A 27,098-nucleotide genomic window follows, 5' to 3' on the forward strand; every position below is an offset into this window, starting at 1 on the left:
TTGGTTAAAGGAACAGAATCTGCCTGATCATGTTAAAGCAAAATTATTAGATGCACCATTACAGCATGATACTTTGTTTGGTACTAAGGCAGAAGCGGTGTTGAAAAAAATGGAGGATAAAGCAAAATCCATGCAGATAGTCGAGGATTTCTTACAGGTACAGCCACCCAGGTTTAGCAGGGACTGGCCTTCTAAAAATTGGTCCTTTCCAGTCTCAGACAGACCACAAAGAGGCAGATACAGGCGTCCCAGAGGCAGATCTCAGCCCCAAGGCTCATACAGACCTAAACAATGGGGTGCTCCTACCTCCAAAAGCGGAGAAGACAAATCACATCCTTACAGGAAACAGTCCCAATGACTTTCCTCTACCAGTTCCAAGCAGTTTTCTTTTGACAGCCCCCTTAGGGGGAAAACTAGCACTTTTTTCATCAAATTGGCAAATGGTTACCCAAGACAAATGGGTCCTGAGCATAGTGTCCCAAGGCTACAGGTTCCATTTTCACACACTACCAAGGTCAAAGGGCATCCCAGACCTGCCACACAATCAATGGGCAGAGGCACAAAAACAAATTACAGCCCTCATGGACATGAGGGCCATTCAGCAAGTACCACAACAAGAGCAGGGGCAAGGATTTTACTCCATACTTTTCGTAGTACCCAGGAAGGACAAAACCTGGAGACCAGTTCTGGACCTGTTTATACTAAATACGTTTCTGGAAGTTCCAAAATTCAAGATGTTGACTCTACAGCAGCTACTGCCCATGCTGGGCAAGAGGGTTTGGCTCGTAACATTGGACCTAAAAGAGGCATACCTGCATGTCCCAATCAGACAATCTTGCAGAAGATACCTCAGATTCATAGCTGGCTCAGTGCATTACCAATTCTCTGCACTGCCCTTTGGCTCATCTACTGTGCCCAGGGTCTTTTCAAAATGCCTGGCACCAAAAAGGAATTACAATATATCTCTGCTTGGACGACTGCCTAATTCAAGCAGAGAACAAAGACACTCTTCTAAAGCATCTGGCATTTGTAAAAAGATTACTAATTGACCTAGGGTACATAGTAAATGAAAAGAAATCAAAACTAGTGCCCTCTCAAGATAATATTCCTGGGTGCAAGCTTAAATACAACTGCCCAGATGGCTTATCTCACGCCAGACAAGCAAAAACAACTGACTACTTACTTCAAGAAATTGGCAACAAAAACCCACTTATCTGCAAGGAAAATCCTGCAGGCCTTGGGTTTCATGGCATCCTGCATTCTACTAATTCCATATGCCAGACTGCATATGAGGAAACTACAGTGGTATCTGAAAAGTGTTTAGACTCAGCATTGCCACAGCCTGGAGACAGTAATTGCACTCATTCCCTGCCTACAACAGGAGTTTCGATGGTGGGCAGAGGCCTGTCACCACAACAAGGGTCTGCCATTCAGTTTACCCACAGCCAGACAGACACTGACAGTGGATGCATCAGATTTTGCCTGGGGGGCCCATATGGCAGGAAAATGTATTCAGGGCACTGCAAACCAGATGCATCTTCACATCAATCAAAAAGAGATGCTAGCTGTTCAAAATGTACTGACAGCTTTCAAGGACCTGCTTCATCCAGGACAGTTACTGATAAAGACAGACAACACTATGGTCATGTGAAACATAAACAAGCAGGGAGGTACACATTCCTACCCCCTCTGCAGACAAGCAATGACCTTATGGGACACAGCATTGGCTTTTCAAGTTCACCTGCAAGCACAATTCCTGCCAGGAAAAACAAATACTCTGGCAGACGAACTAAGCAGAAACCTCATGGATCCCCACAAATGGAAACTGGATCCACAAGTCTTCAGCATGATAATAAGGAAATGGGGATGCCCAGACATAGATCTATTTGCTTCCCGTCACAACTGTCAATTACAGAGATTTTGCACAAGGATTTATCACAAGCAAGCATGGAAAGTGAATGCCCTATCATTCAGCTGGAAAAATCTAACAGTATATGCTTTTCCCCCACTGCCTCTCCTTCCCAGACTCCTCCTAAAGGTCAGACAGGAGAAGCCAAAAATTATTCTGATTGCACCAGACTGGCCACGGCAGCACTGCTACCCAATCCTAAAGAGCTTGTCTCAAGGTCCAGCATGGATATTGCCTCAAACATCTCACTTGCTGACCCAACAAAACAGTCAGATCCTGCACAGCCAACTCAAAACCTTAAATCTGGCAGCATGGCGGATAATGTAGCCATTCAGAACACTCCTCTTTCAAAAGCTGTTATGGATGTTATCTTGGAGGCCAGGAGGCCCAGTACCAGAAAATCTTATGCAGAAAAATGGAAGAAATTCTGTGCTTGAAACCAGGAACAAGGCATTGACATGTCTGTACCAAATATTCCTCAGATTTTACAATACTTAACTGAGATGCTGAACAAAGGCCTTTCTTTCTCATCAATTAAGATTCATGCCTCTGCCATTTCCGCACATTACAATACGGAACCACCTATCTTTTCTCATCCTTTAATAAGGCAGTACCTCAGAGGGGTCAAAAACATTAGGCCTCCAAGGAGAGCACCATTTCCGGCCTGGGAACTCTATTATGTTTTGGAAAAACTCACACTCCCTCCTTTCGAGCCAGTATCAACAGCAGATATAAAATTCTTATCCTGGAAGACAGCTCTGCTCCTAGCCATATCCTCTGCAAGGCGAGTCTTGGATTTACAAGCACTCATGGCTGTGGAACCTTTCATCCAGATAGGGTTTCTCTGAGGACAAACCCTACATTTATGCCTAAGGTGGTGTCCAGTGTGGCCCTCAACCAAACCATTCACTTGCCTACCTTTTACCCAAATCCACAGAACAAAGGTGAGAAAATTCTGCATTCTTTGGGCATACACAGGCAGTTGCGCTTCTACTTGGACAGAACTAAAGCTTTCAGAAAGACTGAACAACTTTTAGTGTCATATGCTGCAGGATCACAAGGAAAGGCTATCTCAAAACAGACTTTTTCTAAATGGATAGGCCATTGCGTCCATTTCTGCTATTTTCAACATGGCAAAGCAGTGCCTAAGGGCATTAGGCCTCATTTCACCAGAGCAGCAGCCACTTCAGCAGCCTTCCTCAGAGGAGTACCAACCAAGGAAATCTTAAGAGGCTACAACTTGGAGTTCAATGCACACCTTTACAAAGCACTACCATGTGCCTCTCTACTCTAAGTCCAGAGCAGGCTTCGCCACTGCAGTTCTGCAGGGCCTCATAGCCTCTCCTAATCCTATTTAGCCCAGCCACCCATCCTCAGCTTTGGGATTCTACCCAAGAGTAATGACTGCAACAGTGAAGCACGATGAACATAGTACAGTTGTGTACCTACCATAAATGTAGATGTTCGAGTGTATTCACTGTTGCAGTCCAGGTTACCCACCATCCCCCTTCTCTATGCTGGGACTTGTATATTTTTCAGCCTACCTATTTGGGGCACCTGACATCTGGAGCAAGAAAAACTGAAGAAAATGGCGTCGGCTGCATCTTTTACACCCCTGGCGCAATGACGTCAGGAAAGAGGCGACAGCAACCGACGCCGGACCTAGACTTTGGAATTCTGGCCGACTGAGGGTAGCCTGCCAGCAGGATAACCCAAGAGTAATGACTGCAACAGTGAATACACTCTAACATCTACATTTATGGTAGGTACACAGCTGTATTTTTACTGATGTGTTTACAAGAGCTTTGGGTACATGGAAAAGAGAACAACACTAACTGGTAGAAATTCAGATGCTTAGAGATGGACGGATTAACACATGAATGAGTTAGGCTTCTCTTTTATTTGTTTGTAAATTACACCTTAGTATTCCTTTATAACACAGCCATTTTATTGAACAGCTATGTTGTGTGACATTTTGTAATCCAGGATAAACAAAATGAAAACTAAATGACTTCTTCTGTAAAATGTTGCAGATTTCTGTAGTAGAAAAATGTGTACACAAAATCACTCTGTGACTTTACTGATATGCTCTTATTTTTAGGAATGGTTTGAAAATCATCTCCCCTGAAGAACAGTTCATTTTAGTAGCATCTACACCACTTGAGAAGGTGAGCACTTGTGAAATTGTTGGTTTTAATGACTGTTTTATAAACTGCTTAATGTTAATTTCTGCAACTAAACTGCTGATATACATAACTGTGAAAGGACTGGATGAGAATCACTTGCATTTTTCTTTTTTTATCAGTAACATGCTGCTTGTTGCTAAGACACAATCCAACAGTAATAATATGTTGGCATGAATATGGAAAACTATGTTAAATAGCAAAAACCTGTAAACTACTGTGGTTTGCTAATCTCTTTTGCCATTTCAACCTGACAAGACCTTAATTCCAGATGTTGAGATAAATTTCTGTGTGACCTTTTTACTCATTGTTTTAGTTTGGATATTTTGCAGTCACCCTAAGATTTATGGATATCAGTTGGTTACGACAGCCCTGTGTTTCCAAATGCTAGACAAACATTCCACTTAGCTGTGCTGATGAGGCCATAATAAGGCAGAAACATGCATGTCCACAGCTAGTGGGGTTTAGCTTTATTGGCCTGAATTTGTCCATAAATAGACTTAAAAAGAGTTGTACATTGAAAACTGCCATTTAGCTGAAACTGATGGTCTTAAAGGGTAATTTGCATATATCTCACGTCACCTCTAATATAAGAGGTTTAAGGAACCACACAGTGGAAAGTCTACCTTTGCTAGATTTTTCTTTTTGTATTTTAACTAATTGTTTTTCTGTGTGACCTTTTTACTTATTGTTTTAGATGTTGAGATTAATACAAATTAATTAATTATTAATGTTATTAGTACCAACCTGACAAAACTCCAGCCTTACAAGACCCGATCACCCTCTACTCCAATAACGTCGAACGTAGATGCACTAACAGGGCACTAATCGCAATCTCCAAAACCCATTACAGCTCTGGTGACTCCCTATATTCTAGTAACATTGCCAAGACTTGGAACTCACTACCACTACAAATCAGGTTATAGTCTAATAAAACCATCTTAAAAATCAGCTTATTTCCCACCTAAACAACTCCTGGATATGCAACTGCCTAGCACCTGGCTGACATGTTTAACTCCTTTGCCCTACCCACTATCTAACCTCCTCTTTAAAACTCCCAGAGATGCACTGTGTATTATCACGTTACTTACCAACTCACTGCCACCTACTCCCCACTGTCCCATATATACCCATTAACTCTCCCATAGAGTAAGTTGAAAAGCTTTCCTTTAAAATGTCAATGCACCTCATCTGAACTTGTCTATATTCTCTTCCTTTTTTAGTTTTCCTTTCTTGTCTTATCTTCAGTCTGTCTTCAAGATTATCTCTATTAAACATACTGTATGAACAACCATCATATGTTACCACCTGCTCTACTTTTTAATTGTATGTCTGAATCTCTATGCTTATGCAAATATCTTGTGCAATCATATGTTATTATCTGCTTTATTTTTATAAGTGAATGTGTAACCATAATACTCGTGTAAATGTCTTATGTATAGCATGTTAGCAATTATTCTACAGCTTTTCTCCATGGGCCCACGTTGAAAATGGACAGCTCTGTCCAGTTAGACCTCTCTGGTAAACAAATGTAAAATAAATGAAAAATAGGTGTGTGTTTACTGTACCAGTTGCTGAGATAACGTGGCTTTACTGTATTTTAGAATTTTAAAACTTTAAAACCAATTATTAAAATATATATACTACCCTACTCTTTAATTTTGTTTAAGGTTATTTTTTGTTAGTACAGTTGGTCTAGTTAATGTACTCATGACATAATTGACTACATTAATAAGAAGTGAACCTAGGCTAACTTATGAGTAAAACAACATGCCATTAATCAACATGGTGGCTGCTGTCTCTGCCAGCCAATTAGTAACAAGTCATAGCTAGCCAGACCTTTATCTTTTACTTTATGTTGTAAGCACTGATGTCAGTGCATGAGCCTGTTACTGTGTGTTAGCATGGAAGTCAGTTGCTTAAAGACAGCTGACTTCATTGTATACCAGTGGTATTTCATGAGTTACATGAGCTCACTGATAAAACTGGATGCTGCAGGCAGCTGGGATGATTTTTCTCTTTTTAGGTTAAATGATTTTTTTTTTTGTAGTAACTATCACAGCGTTAATAGCATATACTACCCATATCAGTGACTGACAGGTGTGTGTGTGTGTGTGTGTGTCTGTTTGTGTATATATGTGCTTGTGTGTATCTGTGTGATGTGTACATGTGTTTGTGTGTATGTATTATATGTGCGTGTGTGTTTGTGCATAGAAATGTATATATATGTGTGTGTGTGTATATATACACACGCACACATATGGATATACTTTATATACATACATGCATACACATACACGTGTGTGTGTGTGTGTGTGTGTGTGTATATATAAGTAGATATACAAGAATACATATAGATACATGTGCTTTTACATTTGGTTGTATTAATAAAGACTTGTGTCATTGTACATTTAAAATCCAGTTGCTAGAAGACTGGTGTGTCTTTGGGAGGCATTTGTATACCTGCTATGATCCCTACGCCAAGGTAGGATTGTAATTATTTTTTCACAGGTGGCGCTGTGTTTTCTCAGGGTTTTTCTGGCTTAGTTAGGTATGTATTTTCTTTGAGACGTATGTTTTTGGTTTGGACCATATTTGGTACCCATTCTTAATGTACTCTACATTATCTTTTTTCATAAGCCATGTGTTTCAACTCTTAGCTAGATAATTCAGTTATGCTGTAGTGATGAGCCCAGTAAAGGCCAAATCTGTATGCAGCAAATGGAGTATGGCTTATTAAGCTGAATGCATTAGTAAATGCTTGTATGTCATTGTGCATTCAGAAGTCATTACACTGGAACTAGCACTTGCATGTCCATCATGTGGTGGTGCAGTGGTTAGCATTGTCGCCTCACAGCAAGAAGTTCTGCGCTTCGATTCTCAGTTGGGGTGCCTTCTCTGTGGAGTCTGCACGTCTTCCCTGCATTTGTGGGGGTTTCCTCCAGGTGCTCTGGTTTCCTGCCACATTTTCAAAGACATGTGTTTCTTTCCAGGCCTCCTCTGAAAATGGGTTCTGTCCCAGTTGGACTTTCCTGGTAAACAAATGTTTTTTTTTTTTTTTTTCTAAAAATCTCTTTATTCAGTTTTTCAATAATATCAGTAATACAACACATCAAAGAAACATAAATCTACAATGCATATAGAAAAAAACCTAAAGATAAAACTATACAATATATACACTAGAAGTCACTACATCAGCAAACAGAGGAGAGATAACTTCTTAACATTAATTGAAAGAAAAGAGATAGCATAGGGGGCATAGTTTGTAAAGGGATGCAGGTAGAAATTTAATCACTTGTTATAGATATGTATACTAGAGATATATTTAGGTGTATGGACAGGAAAGGAGATAAGCTGCTTATAATGCAAGCTTTGCTTGTAAAGGTTTGTCTTAACAGGTCAGTGTGAGGTCTGTCTTTAATTCTTGAGAATTACATCTAGTAAATTACTCCAATATTTCTGATAGTAATGTTTTTGTTTTGTCGTTGTATAAACTAATTTATGAGAGAGATGAGATGTATTTAATAGCTAGTTTGCTGAAGTCTTCCCATGTGATTGGAGATGTGACAGTCCAATTTTTTGTTATGTAAAATTTAATAAGGGCACACATTGTGATAAGGATATGTTTTAACATTTTTGGAAGTTTATTTGTGTTAATGTGCAGTATAGCCGTCTCCCATGACAAGGTTGTTTTTTCATATCCCATCTTCTCTAATCTAGCTCTTAAAGAGCCCCATAAGTTGTGTACCTTACTACAGCTCCACATAACATGGAGAATGTCAGCTGTTTGGTTTGGGCATTGTGGGCATACAGGTGAAAATTTGGGATTGAATTTATTTAGCTTTGATGGGGTATAGTATACATTGTTATTGATCATAATTTGTGCGTATAGCAGCCACTTAAAGGGAATAAACTTGATTGTATTTTCAATGGCCAGTTTTTTGCTTTCTTCAGTAAGTAATTGTTTTTTTTTCCCTTGCCAATAGGTTGAGAATAATAGAGAATTCTGGTATTTTATGTTCGTTACAAGTTTATATGTCCTAGAGATTGTTTTCCCTTTAGTTGCAAGATTTTTAAGTATTAGTTTTGCTAAGTTAATATCCTGCATGTCGACATTAGTTTGTGAAAATTTAGCATTTATAAGGTAATGGATTTGGCTAAGAATGATATTGTATTTCTTAGGACGATTGAGTTTCAACCTTGGTTGTAATATATTCTTTCCATTTGTAAATTTCCCATATTGTAAGATTTTTTATCACAGGGTAGTTCGTTAGATTAAGGGTTTATTATTTATTAGTAGGTTAGGATTTAGATGGAGCAGTTGTATAAAGGCAAGGGCATTAAATAGTTGTATTGATTTAAATAGCTTTTGAGTAATTAGGATCATATGCTTAATCAGTGGGTGTAAGTTCTTTGTGAATAAGCCTTTTTGATTTAGGTTTAAAAAGGGAAGAGATTTGGTGTTGTATTCAAGGGATTTAACTTGTTCAAACCAGATTTTGGCCCACTGAGGTGTCCAGGTACTAATATTTGGGTCATGATTTATTATCTGTATTAGTCTGTAAGCAGTAATTATACTATAATAAAGTTTGAAATCTGGCAATCCCAGTCCCCCTTTTATATTTGGGTAGTAGAAGTTTATTATATTTAATTCTGGTAGATTTGGGATACCATAAGAATCTTGATATAGCTTTTTCTATATCAAGAAAAAATTGGGGGGGGGGTATTTGAGAAGGTGGAATTTAATTGAAAGAGTATTCTTTGTAATAGATTCATCTTAACGACACTAGCTTTTGAGAGTAAAGACATATTTATATTCTTCCATCCACTAGTATCATTCTCAATATTGGCCCATGTACGTAGTAGATTATTCTTTATGATTTCCTTAAAATTGGGGGTAAATAGTATTCCTAGGTATTTTATCTGATAGTTAATCTTGATCTCACCCCGGGAAACAAATGTTAAATAAATAAGTAAAATACATAAGAGAAAATTTACATACCTCCCATGATTTTTTTTGTCAAATGCAGTTTGTAATTTTTTTTTTTATTGATGATATTCCTTGGCATGGCTTGTCTGATTTGTCCATATATGTATTTGTTGTGGGCCTTTTTATTTTTTGGTTAGGTAAGTATACACTCATGCAGTGATCAGAGCGGTGATAAGTGATTGCCTGATAAGACAGTGGAGTGGATGGTAACACCAAAGTAAGCTGGTTTGAGTGGGAATGCAGTACATTTGCTGTGTGAGTAGGTTCAGTATCTTTGATAAAAGTATGGAGTACTGTGGAGTTTTTGATAAGACCTTGGTGGCCAGAACGTAACACATTAAAGATTGCTTTGTGTGTGATTAGATGCAAGTTTTATATTTACACACACACACACATACATATATATATTTATATCATATATGTATGTGTGTGTGTGTGTGTGTGTGTGTGTGTATATATATATATATATATGTATATATATATATATATATATATATATATATATATGTATATATATGTGAAAAGCACCAACAAGTGAACCAGGAATCCAGGACGCCTATGGTATAATGCAAAAACAACCCATCTTTATTTGAACAACCAGTTTTAGCGCTTTCATCTCTTACAGAGACTTCATCAGAAACAAAGTGCTGTAATTAATGAAACCTTTAAAATACTGTTCCAATTAATGATATCATATAGTTAATACAAAATTTAAAACGATAGATACTCTTTTAAAAAAAGCCTGTTTTAACTGACTATATATATATATATATATATATAACCACACACACACATAATTATATGCATACGTACACAGGTCTACTTTGAAAACATCTAAAACCCATAACATCTCATTTCATAACATTGAGGCAGAACATCTAAAATCCATTACATCGAATTTCATAACATTGAGACCAGAACATCTAAAACCCATAACATCGAATTTCATAACATCTAACACTACAAACCTCAAGAAAATAACACCCCCTCCACATATAATGACACCAAGTTATCAAACACACTTTTTACTACGTTTCTGTAGGGGCGGAAGCCCCCCTGCACCCCCATGTGGGGGGATCCGCACCCCCCATAAATTAAATATAACAACTCCAAGATCACACTATAGTAGGAAAAAGTTAATTTCCTAACCCCACTGTATCAAGCCCCCTACAGAAACATAGTAAAAAGTGTGTTTGGTAGTTTGGTGTCATATGTCGTTATATTTGGAGGGGGTGTTATTTTCTTGGGATTTGTACTGTTAGATGTTATGAAATTCGATGCCATGGGTTTTAGAATTTTTGGGTTTTACATGTTCTGGTCTCAATGTTATAAAATTAGATGTTATGGGTTTTAGATGTTTCAAAGGGGGCCCACGTGCACACACATGTGTGTGTGTATGTGTGTATCCCAGAAACAGCCAGTGCGATCACCACAGCTGCAAGCATAAATCAAGTTTATTCTGTAGATAACAGCAAAAAAACATATTAAAACAGAAATGAGAATGAGTGCTTTCAGGTGGCTTCCACCCTTCTTCAGATTCAACATGCCATGTGACTGAATAACTTTTTAAATACGGCATAACCAGTCATAAAAAACAACAATCTAGCCTACCAATAAAATCATGTATTTCTGTAACTAATTTGAATACATAATAAATTAGGTTCAACAGTCATGATGAACAAATTAACAGACTACCCCAACCAAAACCTCACTCAAGTTGAATGACAGGTCACGTGGTGTTACAAACAATATGTCCCTTGGTCCCATAAAGAACATAATAACTAACCAAGCATACGATAAATCATAAGACTGAGGTAAATGCAACGGATCTTTAAACAATATAACAAATGGAACATTCACTAAATAATAAATGTCTCTGTAAAAAAGATTAAGGCCAAATGTCATTGTAAAATGAAAAATAAATAAAAAAAATCAAAATAATCCAAAGAACCGCAGTCGTTCTTCCCACTAAAACAGAATATCTGAGAAAAAATAAAACAACTCTACAGTCATTAACACTAGTCAAAGTGAAATTTCAATATGATCTTAATAGTGGGGAGACAGATATCCTTTGAATCATTAGAATTAAATACTTATACAACCTGCAACATATTATATCTACAAGTCTGTGGCGACAACTCACATTCATTCCACAATGTCATTAAGGAATTTGCCATACTCATAAACGTTAATGATTGGTCTGCATGTACTTATAGCTACCTGTCATGACACTAGAGTATGTTGAAGGACCAATAGTAAAAAGTCACCCTGAAACTACTTGAGTAGTACGTGCAATGTATGAAAATGTAACATACTAAAAGTGCATAAAATTGTATATTTGTGTAACTTAAAACAGTGACAAGATATCTGCCAATCTAACTAGGCAATGCTTGCAGTAAATATCATAGCCTAGCAAGAACTATAAAAGCATAATGCTAATAGCTGAGAAGAACAATAGTAAACAGACTATGAAACATTGTAAAAATCCAAAGCATGGATAAAAATAAGTAGACTTCGGAACACTAGAAATCCAAGGCATGAATAAAATACCTTAGATATTTCAACATCAACATCTCAAATTGAGAGAGGTTTGAAGTAATAAATGATTTAAGCTGGATTTGAATCGGTCATTTTGCTTATATTGAAAAATTGGCCAATAGCAGCATACTATAAAAACCTTTATCGTTAATGGTATCATCTCAGGCTCAAATGTTCACTACCTTCAGTTCATCTAAGCCACTTCATCTCAAATCTGTAACCCAACAATAAAAATTAGGTGGAAACGACTGTAATGCAATCACATTGCTCTTGTAAGAAAATAGACCAGTCACCAAAAAATGTGACAAACATATACAGAATCTTTCCAGTGCTCACAATAGATGTCATAACCTTGTATAAAATATAAAAGCATAATGCTGCTAGTCAAAGTGACAGTGGGCAAAGTGGATAATAATAAGCAGACTTTCAAAGCACTATAGGCATCAGAGACATGAATAAAAGAATTTCGGAGCATTATAAAAAACCAAGGCATGGATAAGATACCTTAGATGTCATAAATAATACTAACAACATCTCACATTAAGAAAGATTTATGTCCATGGATGATTTGAGCCAAATCTAAACCAGTCACTTTACTTATATTGAAAAATTAGCCAATAGCAACAGGCTGCCCTGTAAAATCCTTCGTTACATGTATGTCAACAGAAGCAACATTAGTAAGTCAACAGAAACCTCAGTCATCAGTGGCATTATCCCAAGCTGTAAAAGTTGCTTGTGATTGGTGGAAATAACCATCTCTAAACCAGTCACCTTGCAAATATTAGGAAATAGGCCAATAGCAACAAATTTCTCTACAATGTCCTTTTGTCACATAAAAATCAGCAGAAGTAATGTTAATAAATTGCCATAAACCTCTGATGAGAAATATGCAAACAATAACCTACTAATGATCTAAATCAGACGTGGGTCATTATAGATCTCAAATGTACTTTAACTTCAATTCATATAAGCTGCTTTGTTTCAGATCTGTGACCCAACGATAATAATTGGATGGAACTGGCTTTGATCCAATCACATTGCTAGTATAGAAAGACAGACCAGTAGAAGCTGACTTGCATCCAAAGTCCCTTGTTAGATATCCAGTGCACATACAATAAAACCTTGTAACATTTTGAGTCACCTTCTTGAGTTTCACTACTTATACATCTTACAATAAAGTGGATTTCCTGGATGTGACAATTGAGATGGATGAGAATGGAGCCATGAATACAATGATGCATTAAAAGGAATGCAGGAAGAATAATATACTGCATTGGTCAAGCATGCATCCCAAATTTATTTACAATAATGTTATTATTAAAGGGCAAATGTTACGTAACTCTGGAATGCACATCAGAGAGAAAGACTGCTTGGTAGCCAATGAGAAGCTAGCCAATCAATCACAATCCAGGGGATACAGTGTTAAAGAAATTAAATTACAGCAACAAATGATAATACCGCTGAGATGTAATAGCTGGATGGAATACGTAAGCCCTATTACTCCAATACAGTACCTCAAGTGTTGGTTCAGCAGGAGAATAGGAATCTCAGTAGCAATGTTAGAGTTGTATTAACATATTCAAGTGACATTAATTGCATTAATGATATTATCAGACACATCTGGAAAATTTTAACCAGGATTGAAACCATCAAGGGTATTGTGGGCAATAAACCATGCTTCACATATAGGAATGGTAGAAACCTCAAACAGTTATGTGACAAATCCAACAAAAAACTGGAGGGTAAGACTAACAAAAAGGCCACGCATCCATGCAAAGTATGCACTATGTGCAAATATATTTCTAAGGAACAGACCTTCAACATTCCTGTTAAAAATAGAAGATCTACCTTGCATGGGTATAAAGAATGAAAAACAAAGAACATTTTATATATAGCATGCTGCAAAAATTGTGAATCATTTTATGTTGGAAAGACCAATAGACACTGAATTTCGAAGAACGTAAGTGACATAAAATTAAAAGATCAGAAGAATCCTTTGGTAAATCATATAAGTGATAATGAGAAACATTCATTCCATTTTATGGTCATATAGGTTGTGCATGTTAACAACAGAAGGGGTGATATTACCAGTTTGAGTTAGCTGCGATGAAGTGGATTGAAGAGTTACAAGCGGATAAGCCTCCAAGTCTCAACTCTTATGTGCCTTTGAGACTGGCCTTAAAGAGATAACTTGTTAAGTGAATTTCCTGTTCCATACAATTCTGAGATTGGTTTTGTGAACAGTTGGTCTGGTAACGATGAATTCTGTATTGGCAAACTTAGTTTTGTGACTGTAAAAGGATTAGAAGCATTACTTAAAATCCTGTTCAGACGATCAAGTTCTGATGATGTAGACCTATTAATTGGATTGTAATCCATCTCTACATTCCATCTTTCTGCCATACTCTACAACCAAGTATCACAAGACAAAACAAAGCAGAGTATGTGGGCAAAGGTTTGATTTCAGTAAAAAAATCCAAATATCAGAATAAAACAAAATATCGAGCCGTACAGCATAGGACACAAATTTTATTAATATAGGGAGTAAGCACTTTTGCGATATTACACCGTTTCTTCAGGCTACAGCTATACCTCTAACACACTCATATTTAAGCTACTACAACCCATCAAGTCAGCAGCTTACTCCAATTAACATTCTTAGAGACATGTATACACCTTCTCTGACTGTCATAACACTCAGATAAAAGTACTAAAAAACGTACATCAAATTTAAAAAATGTAAATATCAACAGTAAATTTTAATGTGGTAATTTGCATGCACATAAAAAGGCTTCAAAGTCACAGCATCATTAATACCAGGCAGTCTGTACGCTTTAAAATGAATAATCCATTTCTGTTCTGCCTGCCTCAGTTTTATTTTTATAGTCACTACCCCTGATGCTCTCCAATAAAATCTCTAAAATGAAAGATTTAAATGTATATCATGAACCCTCAGCCATCACGTGTCTTGCCAGACCATTACTGTCTCTGGAATTTCTCATGTCCCTTAAATGTTCCATAATACACTCTCTCTGTGAATGATAAGTCTTCCCAACATAGAGGACTGGGCAGTAACTACAATAACTTAAATATATTACAATTCTCATTCTACAGTCGGCATAGAAGTCTCATTCACTAGACATTCCTATACCTGTATGAGTATAATTACACCCTGTGTGAATGTGTTTGCATGCTGCACAACTTCTGCATGGATAGGACAGGACTCAAATTTTATTAATAGAGTAAGCACTTTTGCAATGTTACACTGCTTCTTCAGACTACAGAAATGCCTAACACACTCATATTTAAGCTACTACAACTCATCGTCAGCGGCTTACTCCAATTAACAATTGGCATTCTTAAAGAGACCTGTATACACCTTATTTTTCAGGGAACACCTATGCTGCTATTAGTGATGTTCCTGCCCATTTGGATAACAGGATCAGGGTTCCACTAACATTTTCTAGTGATGATAGTACTTACTGTCAGATTATTAAGAACAATTGGCATATATTATAGGCCTCTGATTAACTTAAGGGAATAGTAGGTGATAGACCTTATTTTTCTTTTAAGAACAGTATGTCTGTTAAAAGACACCTGTGCTACAGATCTTCAGGCCATAAGCCTATGGTTGACTCACAGTGGTACGGCACCTATCCGTGCAGAAGTTGTGCGGCATGCAGATACATTCACACAGGGTATAATTATACTCAAGACAGGTATAGGAGTGTCTATTGAATGTGACTTCTATGCTGAGTGTAGAACGAGAAATGTAATATATTTAAGTTATTGTAGTTACTGCCCAGTCTTCTATATTGGAAAGACTAATCGTTCACTGAGAGAGCGTCTTATGGAACATTTAAGGGACATAAGAAATTCCAGAGAGAATAATGCTCTAGCGAAACATGTGATGGCTGAGGGTTCGCGACATACATTTACATTTTTCGTTTTAGAGATTTTATTAGAGAGCATCAGGGGTGATGATTTTAAAAATAAAACTGAGGCAGCTGAACAGAAATGGATTGATCAGTTTAAAGCATGTAGACCACCTGGTATTAATGATGCTGTGACTTTAAATCCTTTTTTGTGTGCACGCAAATTACCACATTAAAACATTCTGTTGATATTTATATATTTTTTAATTTTATGTTTATGTATGTTTTTTAGTACTTTGAGTTTTATGACAGTCTGAGAGAAGGTGTATACATGTCTCTAAGGATGTTAATTGTTAATTGGAGTAAGCTGTTGACTTGATGGGTTGTAGTAGCTTAAATATGAGTGTGTTAGGTATTTTTGTAGTGTGAAGAAGCGGTGTAATATCGCAAAAGTGCTTACTCTCTAAATTAATAAAATTTGTGTCCTGTGCTGTATGGCTCGATATTTTGTTTTATTTTGATAGTCCTAGAACTTGCTGGAAAGCTACGTGGTTTCCCTGGTGAGCCAGCATGGCTGTGGCTGCCATGTGCTTAGGTGTACTTCTCTTTGCAATGTTTTGTATACTGTCCACATTTGTTCTGAACCCTGCTGAAATCATGCTCTTGTCACTCGCAAGCATACTTGTGTGTTTTTTCTGTCACTTCGTGGATCTGATAAATCTCTATGGCCTTACTCAATGTTAAATCACTGTCACGAAGCAAGATCTTTCTCACAGCACTATTCATACCACACATGAGCCTGTCCTTTATTAACTTCTCTTCACCAAACTGACACGTTTAGCTTTGTTTCTGAGGTCAGTTATATAAGTTGCAGAAGTTTCCCCTGGTTTCTGATCTCATGTAAAACAAATGCCTTTCTAATGTAATATTTGTCAGGGGGTTACACATTTTTCTGAACTTGCACTTCAAACACTCAGGGTCCTCCCTTGATTCAGCCTTTACAACAGTATGATGATTTTCATGTTCTCCCTCATATACTGCTGGTGCATATGCAAATGAACACTCTCTTTCTATGGTTTCTGACTCAGCTAGGTTTAACAAAATTAATGCCTTGGTGCATGCATCTTTATCTGAATAAGCTGCTTGTATCAAAATATTATACTCTTCCTCAAATATTCTCCAATTTCCTGCAGTACTCTGATCAAATACAAGTGGTAAGGGCTTTCAAAATCCTCTGCCATATTAGCACATACCAGTGAAGGGTTTTGCAAATAAGCACAAACACATGCCCATACACATATGCCAGTATTTGTAACTTGGTGCCTCTAAAATTATGCTTTTGGGCTTTTCGAAATTAAGCTATTGTGCTTTCTGTGAGACAGCTCTCTCGGGCACTGCAACACCTTTGAAATCACTTTATTGCGTGAAATCACTTCTTATCAGTATAAGAAACATATCAGACATCTGCACGATGTAAGCCTCTATGTAACTGGACTTTGCAAAGTAAGTCTCTAGAGCACTGTAATACTCTGAAATTAATGTTTTGCTAAAGTAATTTATCAACATTTAAGAAAAATCTCAAATAACTTCATGGTGTGAAAGAACTGGGAAGAAGAAGATCAGAGTCAATAACATTTTGAAGTAATTGCACTTTGCGAATAAACTGTACACAGCATACTGAAATTCCACGAAATTGTGGTACCTTGCTAGGCAATTCTTTACAGTGCAAGAAACTATCTGTAATAGTGACACTTTTTAAATAGACACACCCAGCACAAGAAAGTTTTCGAAATGGCTATACTTTGACTGTACTTTACGAAATAGTTGCACTTTGCACACAAATAAACTCATCAGAATACATACACAGTAATAAGTACACACTGTAAGCACTTTTACACACTTTGAGATACTTCAGATAACTGTAGATGTTTTTCATGTTTCATTGTTGCAGTCATCACCTGTGGGTTATCCCTGCTGTGGTAGCCCTCGGCCGGCCCGAATACCAGAGTCAGTGTTTTTGTGCGCCGGCTGCTGTCGCTTGTAGTGTGACGTCAGGTCGTCAGTACTATAAAGCAAGGCAGCCGACGTCATTACATCAGTCTTTCTTGCCGTAGAACCCGTAGCAGAAGCAGTTTGCATGAGTGCCGGTCTGTCGCTACCAGAAGTCGAATTTCAGCAGAAAACCCTTTTTTCTTGCTCTAACTGATGTCAGAAAAAGTATACAATTGTCTCGCCTGTGGAAAACGGATCTCACACCAAGACTTTCATTCTTACTGCACCACTTGTTTAGGCCCAGACCACGACATTCCTCGTTACTGGTTCTCTGCCCTCTTTAATGCGAGAACCTTTCGCTGTAGAGCTCATTCCGATATGGCATCCATCAGCCAACAATCTGTCGACATTCTGAAAAAAACATAGAGACAGGCCACACAGGGTTAAGCCTTCTGACGATGCTACCACTAAGCAAGTTGTCAGTTCTGAGGAATTCAATGATGCACTTTTGCAGCCCCTGATGCCCGACTCGCTTTCTACGCAGCCTCTGCCAAGACCCTTTCGGAGTCCGGTATGCTGCATAAATCCATTTCGTCTTCTGAGCCTTTGGCTGTTTTCTGCCTTGGTTGGGTCTGGAGCTGCGACCCAGGCACCAGCTTCCGAGGAGACCATTTGTGGTACCGATTCTAGACAAAAAACGTCTTCTCTTCCGACTACCGTTTCTCAGAGACCGACGGATTCTCTCAGGCCTAGAAGGCCAGGCTACTCCTAGGAAATCTGTTTCGAGCCACCATCTTGCTACTGCTCCCCCACCCCAAACACAAATGCTTAAAATGGTGGAGGATCTCATCTCCCTTATCCAAGGTATTCAGGCCCCCACTCCTAAAAGAAAAAAATTATGACAGACCAAGAGTCTGAGGAATGTGATTATTCTGCTTTTGAAGAGGAACAACATCCCTTAACTGTTTGAGGGTTCAGATGCAGAGGAATCCATCCCAACTGCCTCCCCTCCAGAGGACCTCTCCTTCGTGGAAATCCTTTACTCCCTCAGGGAACATTTTCAGTGGGAATCTCAGGACTACCCACAGTCAAATAAATGACTTAGAGAGTTTCTGGACCTGCCCCAGCACAGACCCCTGGCCATCCTACCTATTCTGGAAGTAGTGGATGATGTTTTCCATGAATCCAGCTTAGCCCCTGATGCTCTGCCTCCTGCTCCAGCTGAACCTGACAAGTACTACAGATTACCGGATTCTCACAAATACCTGTACAGGAACCCTAATGCCAACCCTGAGGTCATTACACAGGGACCCAAAGGAGATAAGACTAGTTCTGCCAAGAATCCTCTTCCTTCTGACAAAGACTCCAGAGCTCTGGACAGATGGGGTAAGAAAGTTTACACCTCTGCAACTTTAGCTATCAGAGCAGTCAATTGTCAGTTCCATATGTTAAAATATCAACAACACACTATGGAGCAATTAAAACAGAAGACTGATAACCTCTCCTGATGGTGACAACTCAAAAGAGCTGGCAGAATTACTACTATCAAGTGGCCAATCACTCATTAAAATGTGGATATGCCCTAGAAGCCTGTAGCAGGGCAGCAGTGACAGGATCTGTTGTTAGAAGACCTGCATGGCTGAAGGAACAACCTTTCCCTGATCATGTCAAGTCTAAACATATTGATACACCCCTAGATAAGGAACGCCTGGGGAAAAAGCAAAAGAGGTGCTTAAAAAATGGAAGATGAAGCAAAATCTATGCAAACAGTAAAAGATTACTTTCAAGTTCAACTACCCAGATTCAGCAGGAATTTCCTCTCCACTATTAGGTGACCGTCTTAGTGGTTGCTTCCCTTGTGGCCATTGTGTATACTGTGTTAAGATTAATAAAACTAAGAGCTTCAGTAGCCGTAATACTGGTATGGTTTACAATATTTCTGTTTTTGTTAATTGCCAGTCTGATTGGGTCATTTACTTAGCTACATGTAGCTGTTCTGCATTCTACGTGGGGCAGACATCTAGGCTTGTCAAGTTTAGAATTGCAGAACATGTATCTGATATTAGGCACCAATGAGCTAACAATGCTCTATATAAACATAACATTGAAACATTCTAGTGCTAATTTTAATTTTACTATTGATAAAATTCAAGGTAATAGAGCAAGAGTTTCTGGTTGGCATGACACACTTAATAAATTGGAGAAGAGATAGATTATTAATTTGGGTGGCTTGTTTCCCCCTGGTTTGAATGAGAATTTGTAGTTTTTCAATTGATTGTAATGATGATTGACAGGTGTTTTCTTTATAAGACTGGCAGTTTTTTGTTCTTTTTTGTTCTCCTTTTTTTCACTGATGAAGGCTTGATATGTGAGTCAAAACCAGTTTGGATTGTGGACTGTAGGCTTTCTGCCTTTTTATGTGCCTTTTGGCATAATAAAGATAGATATATTCTATTAGTTCACCACTGTCTGCTGGTCATCGTTTTTTTTCTATTTTGCATTTTGAGACCTGGCAGTTGCCTTATGTGCAGGGACTGTGTTTGCTGTTGAGTAGCATTATCCTCAATTTTTGGTTACTTGTGCTATTTATGGTGGTGGATTTGTCTTTTGAGCCTTGCCTAAAAAAGGCACTATGGGGGCAGCAAGAGCCTTTGCCAATATTCAAAAGCCTAAGGGTGACAGGTGCAAGCCATCTCTTGTGAAGCAACGTGGCTTGTCGAGCATGTCATCCCAGGCAGACAGTTACTGGATTCCCTTTGAATGACACCAGAAACTTAGACAATTGTTGAAGTCGATCATTTTTTCTTTATACTGTGGCATCATTTTTGGTGAGGGCAGGATGCTACTCAGGGTCATGTCTGCCTGGGCTACATGATCAGAGAGCTCTTCCATGTCTCTTTTCATGTAGTCCAGGGAAGTATGTCTCAGGTCATTCACACCAACATGTACAATGACAGAGTCATATTTGTACTTGTTCTGGAGTGACCTGAGTGCTTGTGTTATGTGGCAGATCCTGGCACCCGACAGGCAGCTAACCTTCTCCTTGTTCAGCCTAGTTAGTGGGACATCAGTGTGCCTGACTATAGAGTCGCCTATCACTAGTGTGTTGGGTATGTTATTTTGCCTTAAGGGCTGTGATTACGTGGCACACTGATTATGTGAAGTATGTGTTTCATGGTTGGTGATGGGTTGTGGAGGTTGCTTGGATGTCTGCATTGGAGTTCTCTGTTGCTTTTGCAGATTTTTATGTAGAGCCTCCGAGTATGTTTTCATGTATTTATGTGTATTATTTGTCTCTGTTGGTTTGTTAGGTCTATGTGAGACTGGTGGTATGTTGCAAGTATTACCCTTCTCCTCTTGACAGTCTGCTACAGTCTGGGGTTGAGAGAGCTTTGCCTCCAGTCTGGCTGTATAATTGCATCTCTCGCATATATTAGTGTTTGGCAGTAGGAGGAGAGGGTTGTCTGTGTACATGAGGCAGTTGTAACATTGCCTCAAAATGCCCAGATTCACCAGTTGGACTGAAGAGTACATCAGAAACCGCCCTTTGGGACATGCCTGAATAGGTAGAGTGAGCTGTTTTTCTGATTGACTGGTGGAGACGAATAGAGAGCCTTGTCCTTCTGGACAGTATAAGGAGGGGCTAGTGCTAGGGGGTATTTAGTGCTTGTTATGAGTTTCAAGCAAGTGCTGGGCTATAAAATGAATGGTTTGAGTGCTAAAGTTGAAGGTTTGTCTAGTTCCAAGGGAAAAACTGAAGAGTAGACTTCATGGAGTCGGGAATAGTTTAACTATAGCAAACTGGCGCTGCCCGGCACGCAAAACCGTGCAAATGCGGTTTTTATATCAGAAAGATTAGAGAGAGAGAAATTAGTCCAAAATGGCCAGTAAAACTACAGTTTCTAGGCAGAAACCACTCCTCCAAGAGCAGGCAGGTAGGCTGTTCAGAGCTCCCCACTCTCACTGGTGAACAAAGAAACTTTCTTTTTGCCCAAGTAAGGTATGGCCAAACACAGAAGCTTAAACACAGTCCAGGTATCAGCAGGTATCTGAAACTGAACTTTTCTAGCTTAGTAAGACGGGAAGATAGCAAGATTCTTTTTGTTTTTTTTGTTTTTTTTTTTCAAGAAAACAGTAGAAACAAATGCAAAAACACTTTTATAGTGTAGTAATGGCTGTCGCACTTGAGTGGGAAGCCAGTAACAGTTAAAAATACAATTTACAACAAAAAAACAAATTTTAAAGTGCAGGCACAATTAAATGCAATTTCAGTGTAAAATGAGCTTTCTGAGAAGCAATAGACACCAGAAAACGAGCGTTTAGGCGGAAATAGCAATAAGCAACAAGGAAAACAAAAGAAAATGGTACTTAAACACTCCATAGTCACTCCTTTTGTCTCTCTGGCATTGTAGGTCTCTGCAGGACACCTGGGCAGGATCTGCTGAGCTTATACAAACACAAAAAACGCTCAAATGCGTTTTTTATATCAGAAAGATTAAAGAGAGAGAAATTAGCCCAAAATGGCCAATAAAACTACAGTTTCTGGGCAAAAACAACTCCTCTAAGGGCAGGTAGGCTGTTCAGAGCTCCCCACTCTCACTGGTGAACAAAGAAACTTCCGTTTTGCCCAAGTAAGGTTTGGCCAAACACAGAAGCTTAAACACAGTCCAGGTATCAGCAGGTATCTGAAACTCGACTTTTCTAGCTTAGTAAGGCGGGAAAATAGCAAGATTTTTTTTTCAAGAAAACACCAACCAGAGAGAAATCATGGCAGTGCAGAAAGCTCTGACTTCCTTCAAACCCCATCTCAGGCCAGGGGTCCTCCTTATAAAAACAGATAACACCACAGTAATGTGGTACAACAACAAGCCATGGGGGCACCCAATCATACCCCCTATGCAGGTTAGCCATGGGTCTCTGGATAACAGTCACATCCATGGGGCTACACCTAATTGCCCAATACTTAGCAGGGATCAACAACACACTGGCAGACCACCTAAGCAGAAACTTACTGGACCCTCACGACTGGCAGCTCCACAGAGAAATCTTTCTGCAAATCACCCAGGAGTGGGGGACCCCAGAGGTCGACCCCTTTGCCTCGCACCTCAACCACCAGCTGCACAAGTTTTGTACCAGGGAGTATCACCTCCTAGCATGGAAGGTGGATGCCTTGACCTTCCCCTGGAACTCTTTGTGTACGCATACCATCCTCTGCCCCTTATTCTTAAGGTTCTGATCAAAATAAGTGAGGAGAGACCAAAGGCCATCCTCATTGCTTCAGATTGGCCCAGACAGCATTGGTACTCCTTACTGCACAGTCTGACCTTACAGCCCCCGAAGCTGCTTCTCCTATGGTCAGACCTCTTGACCCAGGAGAGAGGGAAGGTACTGCACCCAGACCTACAGACTCTCAAACTTTCAGCATGGCTTATACTCTAAAAACTAACAAGAAGTCCCAGTTAAGCACACAGGTCCTGGACATCATCACAGAGGCCAGAAGGGCCAGCACAAGAAAATCTTATGCAGGAAAATGAAAAAGATTCTGCTCCTGGAAACACTCAGAAGGGGGCAGCACCTCCCAACCCTCCGTCTTTCTCATCCTGGATTACTTAGCAGAGTTGCTCAATAGTGACCTCTCCTTCTCCTCCATTAAAATCCATGCCTCGGCCATCTCTGCCCATTATGATTCAGACCCACCCCTCTTCTCTCATCCTTTGATTAAGCAATTCCTCAGAGGGGCTTCTAATATCAGGCCTTCCAGAAGACCTCCTACTCCACCCTGGGACCTGAATTATGTGATAAAGAAACAAACTTTACCTCCTTTCAAACCTGCCGCTTCAACAGAATTGAAATGCCTCTCTTGGAAGACTGCCTTCCTACTAGCTATCACCTCAGCAAGAAGGGTCTCGGAACTTCAAGCTGTCAGTGGCTGTCGAGCCCTTCATAATTTTCCATGCAGAGTCTCCCTGAGGACTAATCCTTCCTTTATGCCAACGGTGGTATATGATGTGACCCTTAACCAGGCTATACACCTTCCCACCCAACCCTCAAAACAAGGGGGAAAGAATTCTACACTCACTAGATGTGCACAGACAACTCGGATACTATCTGGACCGTACTAAGCCATTCAGAAAAACTGACCACATTCTCTTGTAAGCTTTACCCCAGGGGTAGAGGGGAAGCCCATCTCCAAACAAACCATTTCCAAATGGATTTCATACTGTATCCATTTTTGCTACAGACTACATAGGAAACCCATCCTTAAGTCTATCCGTATCCACTCCACTAGGGCAACCTCCATTTCCACTGTCTTCCTTAGTGGAGTACCTACCAGGGACATCTTGGAAGCGTCCACCTGGATCTCTGTCTATACCTTTACAAAGCATTATCACCTACCTCTCTTTCCTAAGTCTAGGGCAGAGTTTACCTCTGCAGTTTTGCAGGGCCTCCTGACCCACACTTAGGACTCTACCTATCCTTCCACCCTTTACCTCAGCTTTGGGAATCCTCCCACAGATGATGACTGCAGCAGTGAAACACGAAGAACATAGTACAGTTGTGTACACTTACCATAAATGTAGATGTTCAGGTGTATTCACTGTTGCAGTCTTAGTTTCCTTCCCTCCATCCCCCATTTAACATCTTCCCTTGGGGAGAGACCAGCTTCCCAAGGTGGCTCTTTGCCACAAGTACCACTTTTCTCTTTTCCCTTGTGCTTCTGCTGGGTTAGGCCAAGAAACACTGATGTAATGATGTTGGCTGCCTTGCTTTATACTGATGACCTGATGTCAGACTACAGGCGACAGCAGCCGGCGCAGAAAAACATTGACTCTGATATTCGGGGTGTCCGAGGGCTACCACAGCAGGGATAACCTACAGGTGACGACTGCAACAGTGAATACACTCAAACATCTACATTTATGGTAAGTGTACACAATTGTACTTTATTCCCTTAGTACAATACAAAGCCGTAGTTATGCCAAAACACCATCACTTTTTCCAAAAATATACAATTGCCTTTCTTTATTTATGCTTTATGTGCCTTTTTTGCCCTTATTATATTCATTTTGCTTGTTGAATCTTTTTTCATGCCCATTATACTCTTCTTGTGCTCGTTTTATGCTAAACATGCTGGTTTTACCATTGAAGATGCTGGTTTTACTTTTCTGATAATTGTTCTGTTAAATGTCATTGTTTTAAACGTTTCCCTTAGTTAAGAAACCTTTAGTGCTTCCCACTTGTGTAATAATGCAGTTTGTGCCCTTGTAATGCTCCGCTTTCTCTTTTTTATAAAGTAAGTAGTTTGTGCGTATTCTCATTACCTTTGATTGTTTGTTTTTTGGCTCTTTTTCATACTTGTTTCTCTTAGTTTTACCTTCACTGTAGTCTCTGCACCTCATAGCTCAAAATATTATTCTCTGCCATCCTAGCTCTGACAGCATGTCACTGTCCTACTTTGGACACCATAGAAGAGTCTTCGTGGATTCTTTTCAAGAAGCTTTATTTTACTGACTTTAACTTAAGTTACTTTTATACAAACTAACTGTTGGAATCATACATGCTTACTTTTTGGCTGCACTCTCAAAATGGCACTAGAAATGGCACGTGCTTGACATTTGTATATGCACGTTATGTCTTTGACATGCTTCTTAAACATACAGCACACAGCACCTGCACTCTGATCTACAGAGTGGTTACAAGATGTCTTGGTTTTCACTGCCTCACCAAACAGGCATTCCTCCCATGCCTTTAAGCCATCTCCATTTAATTTGTTCAGTTCTGTCTTTAGAGTACTATAAAACTTGTTTCTGCTTATCAACATGGAACAGTTTTTTATTCAAAAATTTTCCAGATCCCAGAAAAGTGGGAAAATGGACACCCATTCTGAATGGGCACAATTTTTCAGAGGATGTGATGCAAGTATTACATAAAGCTAGGAAACTTGCTACAAGAAAATCTTGTGATTTTAAATGGAAGCTGGGAAACCGGCTACAAGGAAATCTTATGTTTGTAAATGGAAGTGATTTTCTATTTGGTGCCACAAGAAAAATCAGGACCCTTATCAAGTAGGTACTCCTCTCATTCTATCTTCTTGTTGAGCCTCTTAATTCAGGGCTGACATATTCATCGTAAAACTACATCTTTTAGCCAGTTCTGTCTGTCTTCCTTTTTAATTTACTTTTGTCATCATGTTTTGAAGTCATATGCTTTGTAAAGAGGGTCCTTTACCACATACTGCCTTGGAAATCCATTCCCCCTCTTTGAGACCTGAATTATGTCTTGACTTGTCCCCCAATTTAGCCTACCTCCATTATGTCTAAAGTTTTCTACTTGGAAGATAGCCCTGTTAGTGGCCTTTACTTCTGCTAAAAGGGTTTCTGAACTGCAAGCTGTGTTGGCTTCTCCTCTTTTGGTTTTCCATAAAGAAAGGGTTACACTCGGGACTAACCCTTCTTTTATACCTGAGGTGGTCAATAAATTGTCTTTAAACTAGTCCATTAATCCCCCTACCTTCCCCCAAAACAAGTGAGAGAGAATTTTACATTCTTTAGTTCATAGACAACTAAGGTACTACCGTAACAAAACCAAGTCTATCAAAAAGTCAGACCAGCTTTTCATTTCATTTCCAGGTTTAAAAAAAAAAAGTGTTTCCTGTTTCTAAGGAGTTAATATTCAAATGACTCTCTTTCCGTCTTTGTTTTAGTTACTCATTCTGTGGCACACTACTTTCAGTTTGGTCAAAACACATTACAGCAGACTTTTTGCTTCTATTTGTGCTTTTTCCAATGGCCTTGATTCCAGATCTGTTTTGGAAACTACAACTTGGTCCTCTGTTCATACAAGAGTGATGCCCTTTCTTGAAGTAGAGCTCAATTTTTAGGCCCATCTTGCAAGGAAGTCTTAGATTCCAGCTCTGTTCCTCATTCTTCCTCCCTGGACTCAGAGAGCTCTGAGACTTTTCCCAATAGTTAGTAATACTGCAATAGTGGTCATAGGAAGGACATAGTTTAGTTGTATAACAACTTAACATAACAGTGGGTGTCCAGCTGATCACTGTACAGTATTACATCCCTCCTTTCTTTCCCATTTTCTGTTTTGACTAAGGTGGCATCTTGTCCTCCCTTCTTTTGATTAACATGCTTTTTTTCTTTGCAAACTATTTTCTTTGTTGCAATCCTGGCTTTCTGGTCTGGGACAAGAAAATCCTGAAGTACTTTGTGACCATGAGTCCCTTATGTACTGCGTAGCCTCAGCACACTCTGGTCATGCATCTGTTATATTGTGGAGGAGGAAAATGCCTAAATGTTAGTATCCTGGCCGAATGAATGGCTCTCTCTACAGGATATCCAAAAACGTAGTAGTACTGCAACAGTGATCAAGTCAAACAATCTGCTGTTGTAAGTTTCTACATTAACTGTACTGTCTTGTTTTGATTTGTATGTTATCATTTGGCTGTTGTATTGTCCTTTCCATCTCCTCAGTATCTTTTCATCCGTCCATCCTTCTTGGCCTTGTCTTGCCTTCCTGATTTAGTAACTTTTCTCCTTTTTTTTCTGCAATGTACATACAAAACTCTGATTTAGAAATGTTGCGTGTTCTTTGGCTCCTCC

The 27,098-nt window shown here is 39.1% G+C and overlaps 1 protein-coding gene across 2 annotated transcripts in view; it reads left to right on the plus strand.

The window, feature by feature from the left end:
* Positions 1 to 27,098, plus strand: part of ALS2 (alsin Rho guanine nucleotide exchange factor ALS2) — a 2,167,716-nt gene that overhangs the window by 1,124,558 nt on the left and 1,016,060 nt on the right. For both annotated transcript variants that reach the window (XM_044075110.1, XM_044075111.1), the window contains one exon: positions 4,011 to 4,077. In XM_044075110.1, coding sequence (XP_043931045.1) covers positions 4,011 to 4,077 — 67 coding nt within the window. The remainder of the gene's footprint in view (positions 1 to 4,010; positions 4,078 to 27,098) is intronic.

This window comes from Protopterus annectens, chromosome 6.part0, assembly GCF_019279795.1.
Source record: "Protopterus annectens isolate FY-2018-M chromosome 6.part0, PAN1.0, whole genome shotgun sequence".
NCBI classification, from domain to species: domain Eukaryota; kingdom Metazoa; phylum Chordata; order Ceratodontiformes; family Protopteridae; genus Protopterus; species Protopterus annectens.